Source organism: Crocodylus porosus, unplaced genomic scaffold, assembly GCF_001723895.1.
Source record: "Crocodylus porosus isolate Cpor-Errol unplaced genomic scaffold, CroPor_comp1, whole genome shotgun sequence".
In the NCBI taxonomy this organism is placed as follows: domain Eukaryota; kingdom Metazoa; phylum Chordata; order Crocodylia; family Crocodylidae; genus Crocodylus; species Crocodylus porosus.
In genome coordinates this window covers 78516286-78542105 of record NW_017728918.1, presented here as the reverse complement: position 1 = coordinate 78542105, position 25820 = coordinate 78516286, and the positions used below count along the sequence as shown (strand labels likewise).

The 25820-nt window shown below is 43.4% G+C and overlaps 1 protein-coding gene across 1 annotated transcript; it reads left to right on the top strand.

Annotated features, from left to right (window-relative positions):
- Positions 1 to 7260: 7260 nt before the first annotated feature.
- COQ3 (coenzyme Q3, methyltransferase) lies at positions 7261 to 16141 on the top strand. The gene is made up of 7 exons (XM_019538177.1): positions 7261 to 7343; positions 7420 to 7758; positions 8451 to 8603; positions 9102 to 9201; positions 11064 to 11306; positions 14220 to 14379; positions 15737 to 16141. The coding sequence occupies exons 1-7, from the start codon at positions 7261 to 7263 to the stop codon at positions 15937 to 15939; spliced, it is 1281 nt and encodes a 426-aa protein (XP_019393722.1). The 3' UTR covers positions 15940 to 16141.
- The last annotated feature ends 9679 nt before the right edge of the window (positions 16142 to 25820 follow it).

Sequence of the window (25820 nt, the reverse complement as noted above, 5' to 3'; positions counted from 1 at the left end):
GCGTGCGCGGGCAAGACAGGGCAGGGGCGGGCCGAGGAGGAGCCGGAGCAGAGCCTGCGAGCCTCCCTGGAAGGCCCCGGCCCCGGCCCTTCCCCGCGGATCCGGCTTCGTGGCTGCTGCCTCCGGGTTGCCCTCGAGCCTGGTGCTGGGCCGCGACCCCCCCGGGCCCGGGCCCCTCTCAGGCGGGCGACCACCAGTGCTGCGCCCCGGACGCATCTGCCCAGGAACCTGCGTCCTTAGACCCACACGGCTACGGCTAGCAAGTGCTCCTCAGGGAGCCGCGTGTCCGCTGTCACCCCGCTTCAAGGACACCTGCTGCACCGGGGAAGATGTTTCGGCCTCCTCAGGGCTGCTCAAACCGCTTGTCTGTGTTTAACCCTCCCCAAGGCGAGAGATTTATTTCTGCACGTACCCAGAACTGTCTCACAGGTCGAAGCCCAGCCGGGTCTGGAGACAAGACCTCTTCCAGGCCGCATCGCCGGAGGGGCCGGGTGCAGCGGGTGGCCGTGGAGCGTGCTGACGGGGGCGCGTTTGCTTCTGAAGCACCCGCTGGTGTCGCTGCCGTAATCTGCTGGCGAGGGCCTGCATGTGGGAGGCCCAGGTTATAGGGTCTTTGGTCTGAGAAGGTTTGAGCATGCTTGTGTTAGGCGGCAAGTCAGGTGTGGGCTCTTTCTGCTCCTCTGCTGCAGAGAAAAAAGTTTGTGGAAACAGGAAGTGAGATTACAAGAAGTATGACTGTAGTGTAGGGCAGGGGTGCTGAACCCCGCATACAGGCTACAGAGGCATATCATCCAGCTTACTGGCTAAACTTCATTACGAGTGCTAAACTTAATGTGCCATAATTATGGCACGTTGATGAATCTGGTGGCAGGGGAGCAGCAGCAGTGCTAATTGCCTCTCCTTGATGCCAAACTTCCAAACCCAGGGGAACCCCGTAGGCTAGATCATGTGGCCCTGCATGCCACAGCGCACCAGTGTGTGACCAGATTGGTAAGTGAGCAGCGCTGGCCAGACCGTGGTAGCGCATAGCTGGATTGGGATGGTACAGGATCCAGCCCATGGACAAACCCCATTGGACTCATAGTTTCATAGATGTTAGGGTCAGAAGGTACCTGTTAGATCATCGAGTCTGACCCCCTGCCCTGGGCAGGAAAGAGTGCTAGGGTCAGATGACCCCAGCCAGGTGTTTGTCCAATCTCCTTTTAAACACATCCAAAGAAGGGGACAGCATCACCTCCCTTGGAAGCCTATTCCATATTTTGGCAACCCTTACTGAAGAATTTTTTCCCAATGTCCAATCTGAATTTGCTCTCTTCCAGTTTGTGGCCATCATTTCTAGTTACCCCGACAGGCACCCTAGTAAACATTGTATCCCCTGTTTCTTGCTGGCCCCCCTGATGAGTTTGTAGGCGGCCACGAGATCACCTCTCAGCCTTCTCTGGCAGAGCCTGAAGAGGTTCAGGTCTCCCAATCGGTCCACGTAGGGTTTTTTCTGTAGGCCTTTAACCAGAAGAGTGACCCTCCTCTGAACCCTCTCCAGGCCATCCACATCCCTCCTGAAGTGTGGCACAACACTGGATGCAGTACTTCAGCTGCAGCCTGACCAATGCTGCATAGAGGGGAAGTATCACCTACCTAGACCTGCTCTTGATGCACCTACTTATGCAAGAAAGAGCGCAGTTAGCTTTACTTATTACCTCATCACACTGGTGACATGTTCATTTTGGAGTCCACTACGCCTCTTGAGATCCCTTTCCACTGTTGTGCTACTCAGAGTGGTACCAACCAAGCTGTAGGAGTGTTGATGATTCTTCCTCCCCAGGTACAACACATGACACTTACCCTTGTTAGACTGCATCCTATTCTGTTCAGCCCATTTCCACAGCCTGTCCAAATCAGCCTGGATTCGCTCCCTGCTGTCTACTTTGTGTACCTCCCCGCATAATGTGGTGTCATCAGCAGACTTGGACAGGGTGCTTTCTACTCCCTCGTCCAAGACACTAATGAAGATATTGAATAGTACCGGTCCCAGGACAGAGCCTTGGGGGACTCTGCCCACATTTCTCCAGGTAGAAACCGACTTGTCCACCACCACTCTCTGGGTGCGTCCCATAAGCCAATTTTCTACCCAGCGGACTGTGTAATAATCTACATTGCAACTGTTTAGTTTATTTATAAGAATTAGGTGTGACACTGTGTCAAAGGCCTTTTTAAAATCTAAGTAAATAACATCTACCTCTCTTCCTTCATCCCAGCATTTTGTGACCTGGTCATAAAGTGCAAGGATCTGCCTGCTATGAACCCATGCTGATTGCCCCTTAGCATCATTTTACCCTCTGGTCCCCCAAAAATGTGATCCTTAACAATTATCTCAAAGGTCTTGCCAAGGATAGAGGTGAGACTAACTGCCCTATAGTTACTGGTTCATCTTTCCTCCCCTTCTTGAAAATAGAGACCACGTTGTCCCTTTTCCAGTCCTCTGGGACCTGTCCTGAGCACCGGCAGCTCCACTGAGACTCCAGCTAATTCCCTAAGATGAAGATCATCAGGACCTGTTGACTTAAATACATTCAACCCCTCCAGGTGCCCCTTTACTAGGTCAGCTCAAACAGTTGGTGAGTTGGTATCTACACTGGTCTTACCTAAGGTCCCAATGGGATGCGTATTTGTATTAGTGTGCAGGAACACGGATGCAAAAAAATCATTTAGAAGCTCCGCTTTGGCTATCCTATCTGTTGCCAGTTGCCCTAGTTCATCCTGAAGGGGCACTAAGTTACCCTGCCCCTTCTTTTTGCTTCCTATGTACTTAAATAATGACTTTTTGTTGTCCTTAACTTTTGTTGCCAGCCTAAGCTCCATTTCCACTTTGGCTTTCCTCACTGCTTCCCTGCAAGCTCAAGCCAAGCAGATATTCCCCTGCTTGGTAGCTGGTAGGGCCAGGAGGTTGGGCATAAATGGCCTATGGCCTTCTGATACAGTATGGGGGTTTCTGGGCAAGGGGAGAATCCATGGTTCTGGTCCCTGCTTTAGGGTGTTTTTCTGTATTTTATATTCAGCATTCACTGGATGAAATGGAGAAATAGACCCAACTCCATTAACTGCTCAGCATTTTTTAAAAGAAAAGAGTGACTGCTTTACTCTGAAAGAATTGTTTTAAGACTTTAGTTTAATTAAATAGAAGAATCTGCCTACCTCCCATAGCCGAGCACCAAGACTGGAGAGAGGTTCAGCACATGCCCCTGTTCTCTACTGGCTAAACAGGGATCCAGGTTTCCTGTTTGCCACACAAAAATTCAGTAACATTCAGATGTTCTCTTTTTAAGGAGAAAAAATGTGGAAGACAGTGGGTTTCCCCTTGCAGGCTGGCTCCCCACCACTGCATGCAGTCCAGGGGGACATGGGGGGCTCATGCCCCCCAGATCTGTGCATGGGGAGGGGGTGGATGCAGGCTGTCTCCTGTAGGCTCAGGCTCCTTGCGCTGCTGCCCTCCCCCTGGGGCCTCGGTGGCCCAGCAGGTGAGGCCCAGCACAGCAGGATAGAGCAGGACAGGGAAGCTGGGTGCCACCGCTGGAAGCCTTGTGCTGCCATGACGAGGCACCCCCTGCCTGCCTGGCAGCAGTAGGGCCAGCAGCATGGAGTTGTACCCCTCGCTGCTGCCAGGTGGACAGGGGGTACCTCGCCATGGCGGCATTGGACTCCCAGGGGTGGCACTGAGCTTCCCCACCCTGTTCTGCACTGCCAAGCTGGGTCCTGCCTGCTGGGACTTGGAGGCCCTGGGACAGGACAAGGAGCCCAATCCTCCAGCAGCAGGCAGGCGTCATCTGCCTTCCCCTGCCCACAGGCTCTGTGCTCTGCTCTGCCTCAGTAGTTGCCGCCTTCCTTGAGCAGCAGCAGGGCTTTGGGTGCCGCTGGGGTAGGGGGCAGGGGCTGTGGACTCAGGTCTCTGGCCCCATAGCCTTGGCAGCTGGGGGCCCCCTCCGGCATGGCTGGGGCCGTGGATGGGGAGTGAAGGCACCAACAGATCCCAGGGGGCTGCGGGTGGGGAGTGAGGGGCACCAAGAAGGCTGTGCTTCTGAAGTGCCTATCTTTGTCCATGCCATGTCATAGGGAGCCTAACATTAGGTTCTGGATTCTGCTCTGGTGACCAGACACCTACAAACTAGGCACTACGGTTCCTGTTTTGTAGGAGCCAAAGTCCTTTATTGGATCCAGCTCTTAATAGCTCGAACATACTGATCAGTAAACAGTATGTTTGAGCTCTTTTTATTTGTATTCTGTACTTCCAGTTTTGTGAAGGCATGCGTGTCTTTCATGTTCCCTTTTTTAGCTGTCATATTTTTTGTCACTTAATTGCTTTATCATAAATTATCTAAATTATAAATAGTTTAGTATTGAGATTCCCTCTTTCCTCTCTCCCTCCCTGCAGGGTCACTGGCAGGAGGCTGACTGCAATATAAATACTTAACCTAAATAATTTAGTGTTATCTGCAGCTTTTGTTACATCTCTATCCTCACCCTTGTTTGCAGAATATTAGTAAATGTATTAAATGATGAAGAACCTTCTACGAGACCTTGAGAGACCCAACTGTTAACCTTTTGCCATGATGAAGACTGATCATGTAACTCTATTCTTGACTCTGTGGCTTCTAGGCATTTCTTTTTATTCATGACCATGCTTCACTTTGCTAGCAGCTCACTTACTTCATAGTTAAGTCCTGTCTGAACTCTTGGATGTATACCATTTGGAGTCTGGTGCCTCAACTACTTTATTTCTACCCAGGAGAACTTTTACAGTCTTTTCTCTGATGCCTGATGAAGGGTGTCCGTGCCCAAAAGATTGCAATTAAAAAAATGTTTTTGGAAAAATCTTCTTGGTCTAATAAAAGATATCACCTCTACCACAAGCCCTGATTGCTCAATTTTAAGTTGGCTCCAGTGCTTCTTCTGACACCTTGGTCTCTGAGAGGATATCGTTTTTATTACCAGGAAATAGAGAAACACAGCTACTGGACTTTCTAACATCAGACTTCACCACAGAAGAAGCAAAAATATAACCTGAGGAATGTCTCTATTGCTTCCTTAGTGTTTTGGAGTACAATGCTGAAAATCATGGCCCAGCCCACCACTTCCTCCTCCGTGTGCGCCAACCTAAAAATGAGAGTGGACCTGTCCTGCTATTCACAAGCCCGTGGTTTGGTGTGAGAGCAGTACCAGGGGTTACTCCTTAAGGGCCCTTCATTGCCTCATTTTTGGGTTTGATGCATGCAGAATTGGGAGCAGATGGAGGAGTGTTTGGTGGCACGCTCAAGGGTGGCATGGAAGTAGTACAGCCATCTCCTGTTTTTGTCAGAAATGCTCTTGCATTACTCTCTTTAAACCCCTAGGACTGCTTCCCAAACTTTTCCTCAGCAGGACCCCGTTTCCTCAGCATGGCCTCTCAGTGCCAAGCCACAGCTGCCTACCCCTATGTCCTCATCTGCTGATGTTGCAACCCCATTTGCGGTTGCAACCCACCGTTGGGAACCACTGCCCTAGGATGTAGCAGACCCTCTGAGTCTTTTACTGACTGCCTGCTTCTATATGTTTAAAGAACAGTCACTTGTTTGTTTGAACACTTTTAGGTATTTTCTCATCAAATTCCATGTTGGCTTTCTAATTGCCCTCTTATTTCTTGCCTGTTGTAATCTGCCCTATGGTTTATTGGCTTCTTCATGTTAAGATTTCCAAATATTGAAGGATTTATTTTTGTCTCTAACAGTGTTTGCCATATTGGATTTTTTTGTTTTTCTTGTTTTCATAGTGACCTTTTTGTTCATGTCTTCTGAGACTGTAAAGCTATGTGCCACCTTTAAGGATTTTTTTACTTTCTTTACCCTTAACTCTTTTTCCTTTTAATTAACCTACTTTTTAAGATCAGTTTTTAAAAGTTAATTTCACTCTAACACCTTTTGGTGTCCTACCTGCCTTTGGATGTTGAACTTAATGATATTGCAGTTACTCTTACTTAGTGATTCGGCTACTGTTACTTCTCAAAATAGCTCCTGTGTTACTTATAGCTAAGTCAAGAATAGATCTCTTATTGACTTTAGAACTAGCTGTTCCAAGAATTAACTCATTAACATTTAGAAAAAGTTTTTCTTAATTCTGCTTTGCTGTGCCATTTCACCAATTTGTAGATGGGTGGTTGAAGTTCCTCTATTACTGTCTTCCCAGGTTTTGCTGCCTTTTTGCTTTGCTGAATGCTGTGTGTTCATTTACTTCTATCAGTTCAGAGGCAGCTTAGTTTCAGTAATATCTGGTATTCCTGCAGATTGGGATTGGTATCCAGATAGATTCAACTGTATAGTCCCCGATGCTCAATTTTTTTTCTCCCTGTAGAATCCTTTTCAGTCGTCTCTCCTGTATAGCTAATAACCACCTAGTGCAGTATGCCATTGATTTTTGTCATTCTCTTAAGTTTCTGTAATGCATGTCAAGAGCCTTATCAATTGCTAAGAAGTCTAATGACCCTATTTTTGCTTTTAAATTACTTTTATTTGTGTATGGATATTAACAGTTTTTTATTTTTGAGTTTTCATTTTACTCTGTAATCCGAGACTCTGATTTTATAGCAATTTTTATTGCTCTCATTTCTGTTTTAGTTCAGTTATATTTGTATCCATTAGCAGACAGGATACAAAGATAATACTTGTGTGATTGTCATTACCAATAATGTGCCTCAGATTATCCTGCCATTTAAAAAATATATTTACTGTTTGCTTCTCATTTTCATACTTGTTCTTCTCCCCATTAGAAAACTGGTCCCCTGTGTTGTGGAGGGACATAAAATGTGCTAACAGTTTGACTACAGAGTTTCTGTTTCATGCATTTCTACTGCATTCATGTTTTCTTTTTAACTGAGTAAATTCCCACTGAGGGAGAGAGATTGATTTAGGGATGTTATTGAACAATTTTATACCCGTCTGTAAAACTAAATCCAAATCCCGGCCCCTACCTTAAGGGCGGGTGGAGGTTAAGAGGTGTGGCATGACTCTGACCTGCTGTGCAGGGCTTGGGGTTTGGGAATTTGGCAGGAGGATGGTGGTACTAATGGCAGGAGGGAATTTGGCAGGAGGGTGGTGGTACTAATGGCCAGCACTCCCCCACTGCTAAATTTCTGGATGTTGAGAACCCCATGGACCAGGTAGGATGTCTCTGTAGGCTACATTTGGCCCATGGGCTGGAGGTTGAGCATCCCAGTCTACACAGAACAGATTACAAATGTGGACTGATGAGAATCAAGAATCCCATGGGAACTATGGGATTTCTGGTGACGTGGCATTGATTAAAATGCCTGAGGATATGTATGGTAGTGGGAGAAGTTTGAGTGCACTGGAAAATTTGGGGGCAGGCAGCAGAGGGAAGCAGCCAGTACTAAAGTGATCTGGTGAATTTTGGTCATGGGTTACTGCCAGGAAAGTATTTTTCTCTTATTCCATACCCTCTCTGCCCCTTCCCCCCACTCCTTATCCCCCACTTCCACACTCCTTCTCTGCAAGCTGTCTGGAAAAAAATCTGTGGCATTTTAACCTTTTGGCAAGTTGTATCTGTTTTACTTTTCGATCATCATAAAGCTATTGATTTTCTAATTTATGCAGTTCGCCATTTTGGCCAGTTATTTGAGACACACCCATGGGTGCTATGTGGAAACTATAATTGGAAAACACACCTGCAATCCAGTAATACATTTGGCTGTCTCTCTGAAATGAGAAATGCCATGTAAGTATAGTATACTAGAATTATATAAAACAATGAATGTAATTTACTGAGAAAAAAGAATACCATATTTTCTCACATACAGCATGCACCTCTTCTCCAAAAATTGCTGCTGGAAATTGGAGTGTGTATTAAATGTGAGAAATATGATAAGATGGAGTTCTACAGCTTACTGGGTGAAACAATGTAAAATCTACACAATCCACCAGGAGCAGAGCAGTGAGCCAGCTGAGCTCCCTAGCTGCTGGTAATCAGGTACTCGCGACAAGGAAAAATTTTTTTCTTAATTCTGTCTTTCAAAAAGGTGTGTATTATATTATGTGTTATGTTGTATGTGAGAAAATACGGTATGTTGACGTGTCATGGCAATTTGACAATCTGATAATGAAGTCACTGCTGAGACAGGCTTTTCAGATTTCTTGCCATATTAAAATTGCCTTAAGACATTTAATCTGTTTTACAGACTAAATTATTAATACATTGCATGCAGTTTAAATATTTTTAAACAAATGAGAAAAGGAGAGAGACTTTAAATTTTCGGCAGTGGAATTTAAATGAGTAAAGGTAAATTTATCTGATTTTTTTTCCTCTCACTCATAAAGGATATTTCTTACACTTTTAATCCAGCTTTTAATTTTTTGTGTTGGTGCCTGGTGTATCAGGTTTGGTTGCATGACTTTTGGCTTTTTTTGCAGGTCTGCTGCAAGGCAACTATTCAGTGCTTCACACACAACAGTGGACCCAAAGGAAGTGAAAAAATTCCAGCTTTTGGCACACAAGTGGTGGGATGAACAAGGAGAATATTCACCCCTTCATTCTATGAATGACATCAGAGTGCCATTTATTAGGTACAGTTTGAAAATATTTAAACTTTTTAATGTTTTATCCCAAGCCATCCTCTAAGACAGTGATTCTCAGCCAGGGTGTCGCAGCACCTTAGGATGCCTTCAGATCTTTTCAAGGGTGCCCTGAGTTGCCATGCAGTGTTAGTACTGTTAGGTGCACAAATATGATTCACAAGAAAAACTCAGAGATTTCAAATGAGAATACACAGTGTTAAGAACGTTCTGATCTGCTGTGGTCTGTCTGAGTTCTTTGCAACAGAAGAGCTCCTCTATTATTTCTCTGTAGTAAAAAAAAATGAGTGAAACGAAGAGCTAGCATTTTCCAAGGGGTGCCTCAAGTCTAGCGGGTATCTCAAATCTAAAAAGGTTGAGAACCCCTGCTCTAGGAGATGTAAAAGAGTTAAAGATGGGGCATGCCTTGGTTTAACTATTTAGACATCTTTAAAACAGTTATCTCAATTAAACCCACTTGTATCTTTGTGCATGTACACTCTATTTCAGGGATACTTTATTGAACCTGAGTAGTGATCATCAGCTGGGAAGTCCTTTGTCTGGCATAAAGATTCTAGATGTTGGCTGTGGCGGAGGATTATTGAGTGAAGTAAGAGACAGAGTTTGTTCTTGTTTCTCTTTTTAACGAGCTTATGGAGATTTTGAAGTTTATGATTTGTTTAACTTCTAAATTCTGGGGATGAATAATTTCCTCCCTTTTCTACGGTACTGGTGTCTTAATTACTGAATGTTGTAGAGTACGATACATATAGGCTGTGGCCTGTTATACAGCTGTGCTCCATCTGAAACCTTAAGGTCATCCATATAAATAGATCCCTCAAATAACCTCACAAACAGAAGAATAGCATAATTCTTTTCAAGAATGCCTTTGGAAAGTTATCACAACGTGGTTTGGAGATTTATTAATGACCATTCTTGTTAATAAAGTAGCAGTCCAATAGGTTCCATTTTCAATCTATTTTTTGGATGCAAATGCACAGTGATTTTTAAATATTTGCTTTTTTGTCTTAAATTTTTATACTGGGGTAAAATCCTCATCTGTGCCTTTACCTCATATAAAACAAGAATACAAAGCAGCCTAAAGAAGCCCTGGGAGCTTTATAGGCAGTAGAGCGATTATCCTGGTGCACCTTCTGGAAGACAGATGACATTAAGGTTGTTTCTTGAGGATCCCTTTGTGAATCTGGGGACAGGAAGTATGTTGAGAGCAGGAGTTCAGCTCTCAGGTTCTGGGTGCTGCTGTGGTCAATAGGGGCAGTGCTGGATAGCTGTTCTAATTTACACAGGTCCTCAGCGCTATGTAAATTGTTTTTGGAATATCTCCAGCCAGTAGGACACCCCAGGATCAGGAAGCCTCAGGGTTGATTTCTAAGCTTATTGAGGCATAGAATAGAATATCACTGTAGGTCTCTGTCCAAAGGTGATACCTTCCTCCTTCTCCTTACTCCTCAAGCCTTTCCTAGTGGGTTGAACAATCCTTTAATCATGATAGAAGAAGAAAACTCATCCTTTCTCTGCTATCAAATAGTTTTTATTTCCCACCCTCCCACCAAAAGAAGACACAAACCAGATGCAACAAAAACTACGTTAGAACCATGAAATTACCTTAATCTTTGCCTTGTCTGGGAAATATTAAAATAACGTGACTTGGTTCAACAAAGCTGTGACACTCGTGCAGTACACAGGAGCATTAAATTGCAGGTGCACACTTGAAATGCAGGCATTGTGCATCAGATATTGTTTTAAATTTCCAAATTCCCCTGGTAAACAAGTATACATAAGGTGCTGTCAGTGCATAATGGCAAACCCAGTGGTGCTTGTAACTTTCACAAAGGGAATAACTAATGAATTTAAGGTTGTAAGAATACAAATTTGGTCCTGTACAGCCTGTTTCAGTTTCAAAAGAGGTGATAATGATGGTGTTAACTTAAGTAAGATGACACTGGAGAAACTTCAGTGACACCCAAGATTGACACTATCCTAGTAAACATTGGTGTGTTCGATTTTCAGTACTGAGCAGGCTTCACAGATAGCCATGTATCAAATAGCCATTAAAAAGATATGTGGATTTACCATTACAGATAGATGTAGAGGAACAGAATGACCACATGTATTCTCTCTGTTTGGTTTTCTCTTATCACTAAAGAGGAGAAAAAATTCTACTGAGGCAGCAAAGTGGGCAAAGAACAATTATTCTAAGAACATTAAAAACAGACTAACATTTTTCCAGTGGAATTTATCGTGTTGGAAAAGTGGAAAATCTAAATTCTTTGTTGTGTATCATCTCCAAGAAATCTTTCAAATAATGCTGTAGGATCAGAACCCATTCTCATGGCTATTAGTCTCATTCTTCTAATGATGATTTTGCAAGCAAATTTAATTCTGCTAGTTTACGTAGAACTTACATAAATTGTTTTCAAGCTGAGAATAAACAGTGCTCCATATCATTAGCCTCTAGGTAGACTGGGAGCTTCGGTTACTGGAATAGATCCTCTGGAAGACAACATTAGAACAGCTGAACAGCACAAATCATTTGATCCAGATCTAGACAAGAGAATACAATACAAATCTTGTTCATTGGAGGAGATTGCAGAAGAGTCTACAGAAACCTTTGATGTAATCGTAGCTTCTGAAGTAGTGGAGCATGTGGCTGACCTAGAAACATTTATCTCATGCTGCTATCAAGTGTTAAAAGTAAGCGGGTTCTTTGTTTTCATTTAAGAGGTGTTATTCACCTTTAATATTAAGATTTTTTTTTAAAAGAAATGAAAGAGGTTACAGAGACACCTGAGAAGCCTTAATGATACCATCACATAACACTGCAGAATTATCAGGATGTCCAATACAATGTGCATAGGGCCATACAAAGTCAAATATGAAAGAAACTTTCTGTAGCCTGATGGAAGAGGATTTGGCAGGTAAGTTGATGGTATCTAAAGATATGAATTGAATCTAAATTCTTTTCTCATGTAATTTTATTCTGACTCTAGCATTAAGTCAACACGTATCCTTGATTGCTTTGAAAGAGGGTAATTTATATTTAATACTCAAATTTTGTTTCTTCTTCTATATTAACCAGAAACAAGTATATAAGGATGTTTGTTCCAGTGTGCTAACTGGGGCTCTCCTTTATTTCATTGACTCATTTTTGTCCATATAAGAAGGAACATAATTTTATTTGAACACGAAACTTTGCTATTTAACGTGAGGGCATAGAATCAATGAGTCGGAAGGTACCTAGACAGATCATCTAGTCCAACCCCCTGCCATGGCCACAAAGGAGCTCTGGGGGTGGCAGGGGTCATAAGACCCCAGCTAGGTGCCCATCAAGTCTTCTCTTGAAGATCCCCAGGGAAGGTGAGAGGACCACCTCTCTGGGAAGCCTTTTCCAGGCTCTGGCCACCCTTACAGTGAAGAAGTTCTTGCTAATATCTAACCTAAACCTGTCCTCCCTCATCTTGTGGCCATTGTTCCTGGTGACTCCAAGGGGGACCCTGGTGAACAGACTTTCGCCGAGTCCCTGCTGCTGGCCCCTGATAAGGTTGTAGACAGCCACAAGATCCCCCCTCAGTCTCCTCTTGCAGAGACTGAAGAGATTCAGGGTCCCTCAGCCTCTCCTCATAGGGCTGGCCACGGAGGCCCCCAACCATACGAGTGGCCCTCCTCTGGACCCTCTCCAGGTTCTCCACGTCCCTCTTGAAGTGCGGCGCCCAGAACTGGACACAGTACTCCAGCTGCGGCCTGACCAGCGCCGCATAGAGGGGGAGCAAGACCTCTCTGGACCTGTTAATGATGCCCCCGTTGATACATGGTAGGGTGCGGTTGGCACTGCCTATTGCTTCGTCGCATTGGCAACTCATATTCATCCTGGAGTCAATCCTGACTCCAAGATCCCTCTCTGCCTCTGTGCTGCTGAGAGGGTCAGCCCCTAACCTATAACCATGCTAGTTCCCTCTCCCCAGGTGCAGCACTGCACTTGTCCTTGTTGAACTGTATCTTGTTCAGATCCGCCCATTTGTCTAACCTATCCAGGTCTGCCTGGATGCGGTCCCTGCCTGCCGGTGTATTCACTTTACCCCACAGCTTGGTGTCATCAGCGAACTTGAACCGGGTGCTCTCTGCACCCTTGTCCAGGTCGCTAATGAAGATGTTGAATGGCACCGGCCCAAGGGCCGAGCCCTGCGAGACTCCGCTGCCCGCACCCTGGGGGACTCCGCTGCCCGCACCCTGGGGGACTCCGCTGCCTGCACCCTGGGGGACTCCGCTGCCCGCACCCTCCCAGGTCGACATTGACCCGTCCACCACCACCCTCTGGGTGTGCCCGTGGAGCCAGTTTGCCACCCATGTGACCGTGCATTCGTCAGTGCTGCAGTCCCTCAGTTTGCCCACTAGAATTGGGTGGGACACTGTGTCGAAGGCCTTCTGGAAGTCTAAAAAGATGACATCGACTTCCTCCTTCTCATCTAGCTCTTTGTTACCTGACATGGCAACTTTTGTTATTTTACTTCTGCCAACAAGTTCTTTTTCTATAGTACATTTTTTGCTTAGCTTAAAAAAACAAAACAAAACAATTTGCATTGGCTCATTAAAAACATCTTTGCTTCATTGATTCCCTGTAGCAGAGTTATTTGCAAATTTTGCTGCTGTAAGTACTGAAAAATTGCTGGAAATCTTGCTGTCTTGGCTGGATTCTAAAATGGAAAATTACCTTCTATGTACCAAAAAGACATTCTGTAGTTTCCTTGAAGTTAATCTCTACTTTTTCTCTAACTTGGGGTGTTTGAACAAGATGTTTACTGTGGAGCTACCCAATTAGCTCTGCAGTAAACAATTCAGCATCTTCACATGCAGCCCTATTAGGCCACATGAAATTAATAAACTCCGCAGCAGGATAGGACTTGTAAACACAAGTCCTATCCTGCTGCGGAGTTTTTTCTTGTGCAGCAGTGCATGTATAGATGCTGACAGAGCTGGCTTGGGCACGAGGGTGCTTCAGTATGGTGGGCAGCCTGTCAGCCAGCCCCTCCACAGCACTCTGAACCAAGCTGGAACAGCCCTGGGTTGGAACATGTTGTCTACATATTAAATATTAAGTTGTACTTCTAAAAACCTGAGTTTACCTCTGTGCTGTACCCATGACCACTATTGAGAAGCACATACTGCCTGTTCACTCCCATTCAGCATGTGCCAAATCCTAGAAAAAAAGTAGCCTTAAAGCAGCTTTGAGCATATACCTAACACCTCTTTGCCTCACGTACACTTCTTGGTGCATGCTGATGGCTGCTCTGAGGCACTGGCACTGCACCATTTGTGGGATTTGGCACATGCCAAGAGCAATTGAGCAAGTGGGGAGGTGCTTCTTAGTGGTGGTGTTAAGCATGGCTGAGAGGTGATATAGAGAGGCCCTCAGTAGCTACAGAAAACATCACCAGATCCTGATTTATCTATCATCTGTCATAAAACATGCCCCAAAATGAGAATAGCTCTGGTTCTCTCAACCCACAGTTTTTGGGTGGACAGATTCTACATCAGGAATTTGAAATAATTAATCTTAGGCTTTTTTCTCAATTAAGTTCACTGATGAGTATGTTGTTCTTTTCCTATTAGCCTGAAGGCTCATTATTCATCACTACACTCAGCAAAACACAATTGTCCTATGTTCTGGGGATAGTAGTCGCAGAAAAAATAATGGGCATTGTGCCAGATGGTACTCATGACTGGGAGAAGTTTATTACACCTGAAGAGTTGGAGCGCCTGTTAGAATCAAGTAAGTGTCAGAAACATATTGCAGGTGTACTGCAGGTGTTGCTGTTGATAATGGCAGTTAGTTGGGAGCTGTATAGCCAAACATGTTTAGTAATGCAAATAGAACTTTTCCACATCTAGGTTATCAGTTCATTTTTGGCCATGGTTATGCATAGTTTAAAGCTTGTTCACACCTGATAGCTTCTCAGCCAGCTATACATAATTAAATGGGTCTTGTTCAGTGACAACAGTAGATAAAATAATTATCACAATGAGGCCTTTTTTTATGGTCTAAGCAGAGAGGCAGAGAAATTTGCATCCTGTTGTGATGTTTCATTTCTCAGAGATGTTTCCTGTAAATCAGGATTGAGATGCTTAATCTGTCAGCATTCAGCAGCAACACTGTTCATTCACTGAATGACACCTTTGTGTAAGCAGAGGGATTTTTGTCTGTGTGACTGTCACTCACAACACCTGTTATTAGCCTTGCATTCATTCCAAGTCTTCACTTAAAAAGTCTGAAGCAGACAGCTTGATTTTTAAGTAAAGCTTGAAAGAGTACATCATCATGGTCAGATCAAACCCTCTCCAATTGTTCCAATAATTGGTTTAAAAGATTCTGTACTGAGGTGTTGGAGTTTTTATTTTGTTTCTTTCTGCCAGCCACTTTTTGTCTCCAGATAATTTGAAGTGCATGGTGGTGTATGGGGCTTTCTTTTTGTGTGGTTTCTTTTGGATTTTTTAAACTCGCATGAATCTCGCTGTAAACAAGGTAATGCATGAACTTGGCTCTATTCTGTCTAGGTTTTTCTGCTTTCATCCATGTAGTACCCAAATGTCTCCTCATAATGCCTTAAGCAACATGACTGTGTCAGATTTGTTCTCTCATCCTTTCCCCAAGGAAAGCAGCATGTGCCATGGAATGTCTTATTATGATCAGGTTTTTAGGTGTTTTATTTTGTCTTCTATTACAAATTGTGTTGGGATGATATAGCATCAGACAGTGAGTCAGAGAGAGGAGGATGGGATCATTGCATTACTTCTATTCATTAGATTTATATGCTGCCCTCCCCAAGAAGGCCTAGGACACTTACAGTAAAAGTTAAAAACAAGTTACTGGTTGTGAAACAACAGCAGACCTAAGAGGTAGTTTCTCAGATTCCTTGATCTAAATTCTTTTTTGCCTCTTTTTTTTAATTTAATTTAAAGGTGAACCTTTTTCATATACTTAAATCAGTCTGTTGGTTTGGGTATGACCAGTTTCTGAAATATTTGGCCAATTATATAGCTTCCCAGTTGTACAGTAGTGTTGCTCTAAACAAATGCGCTTTCTTGTACTGAACTTAGTTTTGAATCTGATATATATGTATTTTTTATAGATGGCTTTTTAGTCAAGGCAGTGAATGGAATGTTGTACAACCCCTTCTCAGGGTCCTGGAGTTGGATTGAAAGTACTAGCATTAACTATGCATTGCATGCCATGAAATCTAAGGCACAAGAACAGTCAAGTTCAAGAGAGCCAATTTCAGAGGCAGAAGAGGAGCAGCACCCAGCCAGAGCTAATACCAGCACAACTGTCTAAAGCATATGCTGGTAAAGCCTACAATGGGAAGATTGGGATAGACATATGTAATAAAACTATCTGGAGCAACACATCTACTTGTTTGCATTACTTGTAGTTAAGCTGTTTTTTGCAATGTGTTTCAGAACAATTTTTCATTATCTCAGGAATCACATGGATTTTAAAATGAACAAAAGTCTTGGAAAAGACTTGTTTTCTAGGGGGAAAAGTGCAAACCTAGCAGTATTTGTTACAGGGCTCATACAAGTGATGGTTTTTAGAGTCCTTTCTCAAAAAGTTGAGAAGCTAAAGAATAACAGCTAACTGCTGGATTCTGTTTGGAGTGGCTTTTAAAATGAAATGCTGAAGTGTGGTAATTAGAATAATTAAAATAAAATGTTTAAATCACTCAAGTATACTGCTCTAAGACTTGTGGCTAAGTGTAAACAATTTGAAGAACCAAAACAGCAACTTTCCTCTTTCTGATTGTGATCCCCATAAAAAGAAGTGTAAGGACAGCTGACTCCTTTGTCCTATAGTTGAGCCTTCTATGGCTAGTCGTGCTAGTTCTGCAGGTAGTCAAACCACACTTAAGAATTTGGTCTCTTATTGGCAATCCTTTGCACCTCACAAAAGTGGAAGCTGTTATCAGCATTTCTAGCAAAAAATGTATTATGACCTGTCATGGGCCAGAGTCAGTTCGGTCACACCTGTGCTTCACTTAATGGTTACAAAGAAGTTGGTGACCTGGATGCTAGGCCCTCTTTAGTCTGAAGGGATTCAAATCCACATCTCCAAACTCCCCAGGGAGTTACCTACGGACCATATACATATAGAATAGTTGGGAGACAGTGAACTGTCCACTCCTCTTGCTGAAGCCAGGCCACTGTGCAACCAAAAATTCAAGAGGCACGGCACAGAAAGAGAAGGAAGCATCACTGATTTTTAAAATGACTTGGCGCTGTGTATACTGATGACCTCAATGGACACGTCCAGACAAGCACGCACATGCCTCTTGCCCCATCTCAAACCCCTTTGAGATGGGGAAGAGACACATGCAGGAATGAAAAAATGTTCCCTGCACTGCAAACTTGCAGTGCGGGGAGAAAACTAGACCCCTGGATATCTACTTGCCTGGTCAAACTACAGTCTTCCTGCCCAAAATTAATTTAGGCACCCAGGGCATTTTCTAACTGCTAAAACTACATTTGGGATCACTCTTTGAAACGGTAGCAGAATTTAGGCCTTTAAGTTCCATTTAGGTTATCTACAAAACCAGTCCAGACTTGTGCTGGAAATTTAAGTCCCCCATTTATTGCCACAGTCGCTCATCTAAGCCAGAGTCCTGATGGAATGTATGCAGAGTGCTGATCTATTCTGAAATGCAGTTTTCTAAATAAAATGATATTGCACAGACCTGTTTTCCTGTCTGTTTACAAATAAAAAGAAAAATAATTGTTTTCCTAACTGTCGACTTGGAAACTCAGACACTTCCTACGCCACATCATCTGTTGTTAACTATATATATAATTCATAAATAGTCTATTAAACTTTTCTAATAATTGTTGTTTCAAGCCTGTAACTTCATTTTATCCGTTGCATCTGCCTCTTTAAGATATCTGGTTTTGACTTAAAGTCTGTGACCACCATTCTGTGCTCTTAAGTGCTTCAGCATAACCAAATGGATGGTCATAAAGATGAGACCATACTACTGGGTCCTAAATGTTGGTCAGTGTGCCTGGCCTATCTCCATCACTGTTTACTATCCACTGAGGGTTTGTTACCTGTGAGAGTTATCAGATTTTCTTCAATAGTGAATTTTCTTAAGAAAATAGATGTTGAATAGCATTGGGTCAAAGACACATTCCCAAGGAAGCCCACAGGAAGCCCCTTTGTGGGATGATAGTTCACTAAAAATAAATTGTAAATGGAGATTTATCTGGTTATTTAGCACTAATCTAGGTGATGTCTTAGAATGGAGCAGCTGATATTATTCTAAGATGTTATTTAAATATGCTTGTATAGCCACTTGTAACCAGTTTTCACATTCTCTTTTACTTCCCTTTCCTTCTATTACTTGTTAGCAACTTATGTTTCCCTTTAAACTTAAAAGTTGTCAGGTATCTGGGGGCAGAGCTGTATCTTAGCGATGTTGGCTCCTTTTGTACTAGGTGCGGTATAATGATCCTGTTTATGTCTGTGTACATCCCAGTGACAAAAGCAACAAAACTTACTTTTGTTACCACCACTGACTACAGAAGGACAAAATTGGTTCTTTTTTCCTGTTTAGGCTTACATCCATGGCTTTTATGGCAAAACTTTCATTTTCTGCTTTTAAAATAAATTAAAAATCCTCTGAAAGGTGCTAAATGAGTGTGAAATACTAGGTTCCTTTTCAGAAGAATGGCAGCCTTCTTCAAGAATAAGAAGTTATGATAGAAACTGGATTATTCAATAGATTATTTTGCCAAGAAATAATTCCATGTAAGGATTTTCCAAATATTAACTCTGTTGGATATGTGCATAGCACTCTGTAGGCAAAACAGGAACCCTTCCTAACTGGGGAGGGGGGAAAAGGGGATTGGTCAAATGTTGGGTTTACTGATGTTCCTGTTGCTCATACAAGATTAATATCCTATATTCTGGATGTTTGAGTAGTAGTGTTATACAAGAGGTGAGGATTTTCTGTAATCTCTTACAGAACCGACAGTATAGTTAAAAAAAAACTGTTGGACAAGCTTTTGGGCAACAACTGATCTTTCTCAGTGTTAAGAGAGAATCTGAGAAGCTCCACTATTACTACTCAAGATACTGGTGTTGTGGGATGGCTCAGAAACGTGTAGAAACATATTTGTAAACAGTGGAATAAATAGATTCTCAGTATAAGTTTTCCTCGTTTGAGACACTGAATACATGGAGAGTTTCCAGAAAGTTCATTTATAAAAGTATGTACTGTGGCAAAGTACAGAAACCACTGTAAACTGCCATCAGACAATTAGGAATTCAGATCTATCCTTTGATCTGCATATTTTCCAACCAGTCCTCATAAATCATGTTTCCCAGACCGCTAATTATCTTTGTTGCTTTCTGGGCAAATTAGAAAAAATTGAGCATCTCTTGACATGTGATGTCCCAAATGGGACAGAGTATTCTAGATGAAGCCTCACCACTGCCAGATATAGTGAACAAATTACTTCCATTGACCTTCAACGTTTCTACTACAGTATTTTCTCTCACACTACACCCAGCTTTTCCCCAAAAATCAGATACCCCAATTTTGGGGGAAATGTCTGAAGCAGGGAAACTGATTTTTTGCCTGGAATTAAAACACCATGCTTCAATTCCTGTTGGCAGCAGGAGGAGTATTTCTGTTCTGGCAATTGAGGGAGTCAGTTAACAAAATGGCTCTTTTTTTCACTCAGAAGGTACTAAAAATGTTTCTCCTTTTTAATGATGTTCTAATCTTTCTTTTGGCACTAATGAATTTTTCTTTTGGCAACTTTACCATCTTTTAACTATTTCTGGTCTTGTCTCTTATTTCACAGCCTTGCAGACTGTTGTTAGCTCTTTCCAAAAAACACAGATCCACTCATGGAGATCAGACTTCAGAAGCAACTAGGGTTTCAGCTTTTGGTTACACAGGAAAAAGGAAGACGAGTGAGACCAAGATTAGGCACTCTTCCTGATTTATGCAGCCATAACTACAAAAAAAGTCTCTCTCTCCTTTATTCTGCCTTCCAAAAATCAAGGTACATTTGGGTTCATGTGAGAAAGTAGGGTAATACAGCCAGTAGACTTTTTTTTCTTTTATAGTGTTCTGGTGCTTCCTATTCAGCTTACAGTCCACTATAACCCCCATCTCCTTTTCTGCAGTACTAACCATTCATTCCTCAGCCTCTTTGCTTTTTCCAGTATTCCCAGAGACTCATTGAAGTCCATATCTGCCACCTTTTACATAGGTCCTCATTCAAATCCATTGATATTAAGAATTCTTGATTTCAGTGAGCTTTTGACAAGGCTTTTCCCACCAACTGTATCCACACTCAGAAATGGTTAAATCTTTCTCTCCAGGTATCCTCTTCAAACAGAACACAGACATAGACTATTTTAGCCCTGAAAAGAGGGGGGAGGGGAACAGTCATACTAATCTGCAAATGAAAACAGTGATTTATAATGGAAGGTATTACACACACAGCAGGCAATGCTAAGCCTGCTTTGAAATAAATGTGCATCATTCAAAGGCTAACTGCTGAAGCAAAATTTGAGTCAGTCAAGTAAGTTTGTTCCAAGAGGTTCACATGCTGTAGAACTATTTTAGCAACTACATTTAAACTACCCCTTTAAAATTATGTTAAAGCTTTTTGCCTTAAAGTAGGGGTGGGCAATTATTTCAGCTGGAGGGCCACTTAACAAGTTTTGGTGAGTTGCCAGGGGCTGCAAGAATAGCCCACACTTTGATAGGCCCCTGCCCCCTGGCCACCATCTTGGGACCACTAGTGCTCCCCCCCAGCCCCTGACCTTTGCCACTGGAAGCCCTTCCCCTTACCCCAGAAGCACTCCTTTTGTGGGGAGAGGCGGGTTGACATCTGGAAACCAAAAAAAGCCCCAAATCCTAAACTAAACATCAAGCATCCACTATAATTTATTTTAATTTTATTTTAAAAAAAAATCCCATAATGTGTGTGTGTTTGCACAGTGTATCTAGAGGAGATTGCATAATAGCTTAAAATACAGTCTTACTCTTGTATGTCATGTGGTGGGGTGTTGGGGAGGTGTGTCGGGTGAGGGGGTATGTGGTCAGGGTGTGGGAACTGTGGAAGGGTCTGGGTATGTGTGTGGGGGCTGTGGGTATGTTGGGAGTATGGTGGGGAGTAGGGTGTGTGTGTGTGTGTGTGTGGAAAGAGGAGCCTTGGAGTCCCTGGAGCTGCACATGGTGGCAGTAGACAGGGCCAGTCCTACTTTGCCTATCTAGCAGCACTCCATACTTTGTTCCCAGTGCCTGGCCGCAGGTGGCAGCTGTGTGTGGGGCCAGCCCCATCTAGCCCAGTTGTACTTCCACCTGAGTCCCTGGCTACAGGTGCTAGCAACATGCAGGGCCATGACCCCATAGTGCACAGCTCCTGTGCAGGACTAAATCAGCCTAGCCCCATAGCGTATGGCTCCCTGTGCCCCTGACATCTTTCCCCTGGTGTAGCAAGAAGCCTTCTTTTTTGCTTGCCTCCCCCTCCAATGTGAAGCCCCTCCATATGGCAAAAAGCCCCTTTTGCAGTATTTGCTCCCTTTTGGGGCTTTCTCTTTTCTACCTTTTCATCCTTCCTCCCTCTTCTTGTTTTATTATTTTATTATTATTATAGAATATAAGGTGTACTTGTAATACAAATATAGTCTGTAGATGCTTTTATGGGTATAAAATAGTATTCTGCATCACTATGCCTCCCCCCATTGTATTTGGTCTATTTGTTGCAAGTGCCATGGCATTTCACCCTTTTATGTTTTATATTCTATGCTTTTTAGCATTGTAACAAATGTACTGTAAGTTTAAAGCTAAGTTGTACCACGTAACAATGTTAGCAAGGGTGGGAATCAAACCCTGGCTTCTCTGTATGGAGTGCGTCCCTGAATGAATTTTGATTGATTGTGTAATACAGTAGCTAGACAGGATAACAAGTTAAGGAGTGGCAATTAACACGTAGGAAACCACAGACTAAGGAGAGGAAAGGATCAATACAGGGCCAGGAACTCCCTGAAACTTCACTGTTAAAGGTACAGAAGCCTTGGTTTGAACTAATCAATGCCAAAGACCTACTCTTGGGATTGCATACCCCTCCTCCCCCCAATCAACTGCCCCCAGAGCCCTATTCATCACAGCAGTGAATTAATCAAACTTCATCAGCAGACTTCTAAGATTGCACATACCTGTGGACATGACCCCTGGGGCTGACAGCTGCCATCCAGCAACCACCGTGGGGGACATCTCACGAGGTCAACGACCCCTGGATTGGGTAAGCCCCAAAATTGGGGAGTCACCAAAGTCTGCCAGAGAGGGATAAAAGGCAGCGAAGAATGACCCCAAGGGCACCCTCTTTGACTTGACCAGCACCCTGCCTGCCCGACCAGAAGGACCAGCCAGCGACCCCCTTCCGAAGCAACATCTCACTGAAAGAAGCCTCGACTGGCCATCGACAGTGGACTCCAGTGCTTGGGGATAGGTATATCTCGACACCGGTGCTTAGTGTTCATAGCTAGCTACCGTGAGTGTGTATGTGTGCATGAATGTGTGTGTCTGGGGGGATCGGCACCAAGGTTTATGATCTGACTTTTGCATCCATCTAATAAACTAGAATTTCAGGATGATCCTGTGAGTTGGTCCTTTGTAGCCAACATTGGTGGGAGTGCGGGGCCCTGGCTCAGTTCAGCCTGTACCCGCATCTCCAGACTCACAGGCAGGGAGGCTGGGAACAGCTTTGGGGTAGCCAAGCAAAAGCCTCTATCAAGCAGAGGCTTTTTGTCTCGAGCACCCCTTGGCTTGGGGCTGGGGGCTGGTCAAGCCAGGCTGGGGTGGAGGGTGGTTGCTTAGCAACTGGAGCTGCACTTCTGGCTTGGAGGTACTGGCTTGCAGAGGAGCAGTGAGGACCAGGGCTTATAGAGGGGCCCCGTGGGCTGGATGGAATTGCCTGGCAGGGTGGATCCGGCCCATGGGCCATATTTTGCCTGCCTCTGCCTTAAAGGCATCCTAAAATTTATCTTTCTGTGAAACCTCCTCTAGCACATGCATTGTGATTTGTAGGATTATTCTATTACCAAGAATTCACTGCTCCAGAATGCTGCAGCTTGGATGAGCTAGGAAATACTCTAGTACTTCCTAAGACAGCAAAAAGCATGTTTCTGAAGTGGATGTGTGTTCTTATGACACTACCGCTATAACATCCAACTGTCTCAGGTAAGTTAATGACTTTATTGCTGCAATATATTGCAAGACAGTGAAATATTGTAATCATCTATATTACAAAGATGGGGAAATGGAGGTAGAAACAAATTGTGACTTTGGGCAAGCCTCTTAAAAGGAATCTGTGGTTGATCCAGGGATAAAATCCAGATCATTGTAAGGCCCAATTCATCCATGACCTGGGTAAAGTCAAAGTCAGATGATCCTGAATTCTAATTCTGGACCTCGCACTGACTTCCTCTGTGGCTTTTGACAAATCACTTCCCATCTCATTGCTTTAAGCTCCCCAGCTACAAGCTATTGCTGACAAAGCTTCACAAATTGCCAAGGGAGTTGGTTGATTGTATAAGTGTTTTAAGTGCTTTGAACTTAATCAAGCCATTAGTAAATGAATCCTAATTAGACTATTTCTTACTTTGATTTGATTGTTAATTTTGCTGTTTACCATTGAGTGTAGGGCCACCTCCCTCTCCAAAATACCTCTTGTAATAACCACCTAACTTGTTTTGAAGTCTAGAATCTTCAAATCATAGCAATTGTGATAAATTCTGGACTCTGGTAATGATGTTTATTCTAACTCATATATAAGATACAACTTCATATGATCAGTGAAAAAAAATCTGTTCAATTTTTTTACAATATAGTTACTCTCTAGGTTAGATAAAGAGTTACTGTTACTCTTGGGTGGAAAAAAAGCCTTCAGAATAGGTTCAAATATACCATATTGGGCATTTGATTATTTTAAAAGAAGTACAAAGGAGTCCTCTTTTCTCCAGATTTCACTTCTACCAAGTGAAAGGTACTACTTGTAATGGAAAGAATTACAGTAGTCCTATCTTCTTTCATTAAATGAATTCCTGGAGACAATTTAATAATGGGCATATAGTAACCGAATCACCTATAACACTGGCTCAGCTATGCTTGGTTATGATATCATCTGGCATAGGAAGGTATGCTTGTAATTTTCCTTAAGAAAGAAATAAGGGGAAATAAGACATTTTTGTGATGCACAAATACATAAGGCATACAAGGATGTTTTCTAACATTTTTTATCATCACATTTGCTGACATAGGTAGGTATACTTTTAAAGAACACAGAAAACCAACAAAGGAAGTGACACATTATACACATTAGAAGTGTACCCCTGCTCAAAGCAGCAGATGAGCACATTTATTTTTTTTTACATCAAGTGATCTGGTGGCCACCTATAAATTTATCAGAGGTGCTCATCAGGATCTGGGGGAACGTTTGTTCACCAGAGCGCCCCAAAGGATGACAAGATTGTATGGTCACAAACCCTGTCGCGACCGATTCAGGCTGGACATAAGAAAGAACATCTTCACTGTCCAAGCCCCCAAGGTTTGGAATAGACTGCTGCCAGAGGCAGTTCAAGCGCCCACTTTGAACACCTTCAAGACACATTTGGAAGCTTATCTTGCTGGGATCCTATGATCCCTGCTGCCTTCCTGCCCCTGGGGCAGGGGGCTGGACTTGATCCTCTGGGGTCCCTTCCAGCCCAAATGTCTATGAATCTATGAATTTAAATGGCCTTCACCTCCTGTGCACTGGAGCACCTTATAGTCTTAATGTTTTTTATCCTTGCAGGATCCCTTTGAGAGAAGGTGGTGTGGCTTTTTTTTTTTTTTTTTGGAATTGAAACAGGGTCAGAGAAGGAAAAAAGCCCCACTAAAACAGCCAATCCCAAACATAACCATAGAAGCATATAATCCTAGAAAATTAGGGTTGGAAGGGGCCTCAGGATGTCATCTAGTCCAAACCCCTGCTCAAGGCAGCACTATCCCCTACTATATCATTCCAGCCAAGGCTTTGTCTAGCTGGGCTGTAAAAACCTCCAGGGATGAAAAGTTCACCACCTTTCTAGGTAACCTGTTTCAGTGCTTTGCTACCCTCCTAGGCTAAGTACTGACAGTTAAAAAGCCTGAGGCTGAATCAATTCAGTCTTTGCAGGTTAATCTAAGATGCATAGATTAAATTGAAACAGAAGTAAACATACATTTTTACCTTTGATTTGCATCCACATGCCTGCAGTGCTCAGGCCAGAAGCCAGGGAGCACTAGAGCATGGCTATCTAGCTATGTGTTCACTTCCTCTTCCTCTTCCTTTTCCCCTTCCTCTTCCTGCTGCCCCCGAGGTCTCTGGGATTTGCAGTCCAGAATCAAAACAGCAAGACTCTGCAGGGTTTCTCATAATTTTCTTTTCCTGCTTCCAAGTGCCTCTGGGATTGGTAGTTCACAATCACAGCCAGCAGAAAGTTTGAGCAGGGAAAGGGGTGCTCCCTGGCCCCAGACTCCAGCTGGGGCTTGCCTGGAGGGGGCAGCCCTCCCCTCTACATGCAGACTGGGCTGCCTCCCCAGCTGGGCTTGCTTCCCTCACTCCCTTGTCAGCCACCCCTTACTGCTCCAGCTAGGGAACAGAGGGGTAGGGCCAGCCCTGTTCTCTGGAGCAGATAGCACAGCACAGCCCAAGCCAGGTCTGCAAAGCATGCTGGGATGCTGGGGGACTGATTTAACTTGAACCAAGTAGGGGTCTGGAACAGAATTTTCATAAACTGGTTTGACCCAAATCAGTTAAGCCTGATACTACATTCAGCCAGGTTTATCTTAAACCAGTTTCAGCCATTTTGAAACTGATTTATGTGCACTGAACTTCTGTTCTGTTACAGGTTTAAAACAGTTTCTGATCACTTAAACGAGTTTATGTGTAACTTCTGTCCCCTAGTGAGAGAGTTTTTCCTAATATCTAACCTAAATTTCCTTTGCTGTGGCTTGAGACCATTGCTCCTTGTTCTGTCATCTGCCACTACTGAGAACAGTCTAGCTCCATCCTCTATGGAACCGCCCTTCAGGTAATTAAAAGTTGCTATCAAATCCTCCCTCACTTTTCTCTTCTGCAGATTAAATAAGCCCAGTGCCCTCAGCCTCTCCTCATGAGTCA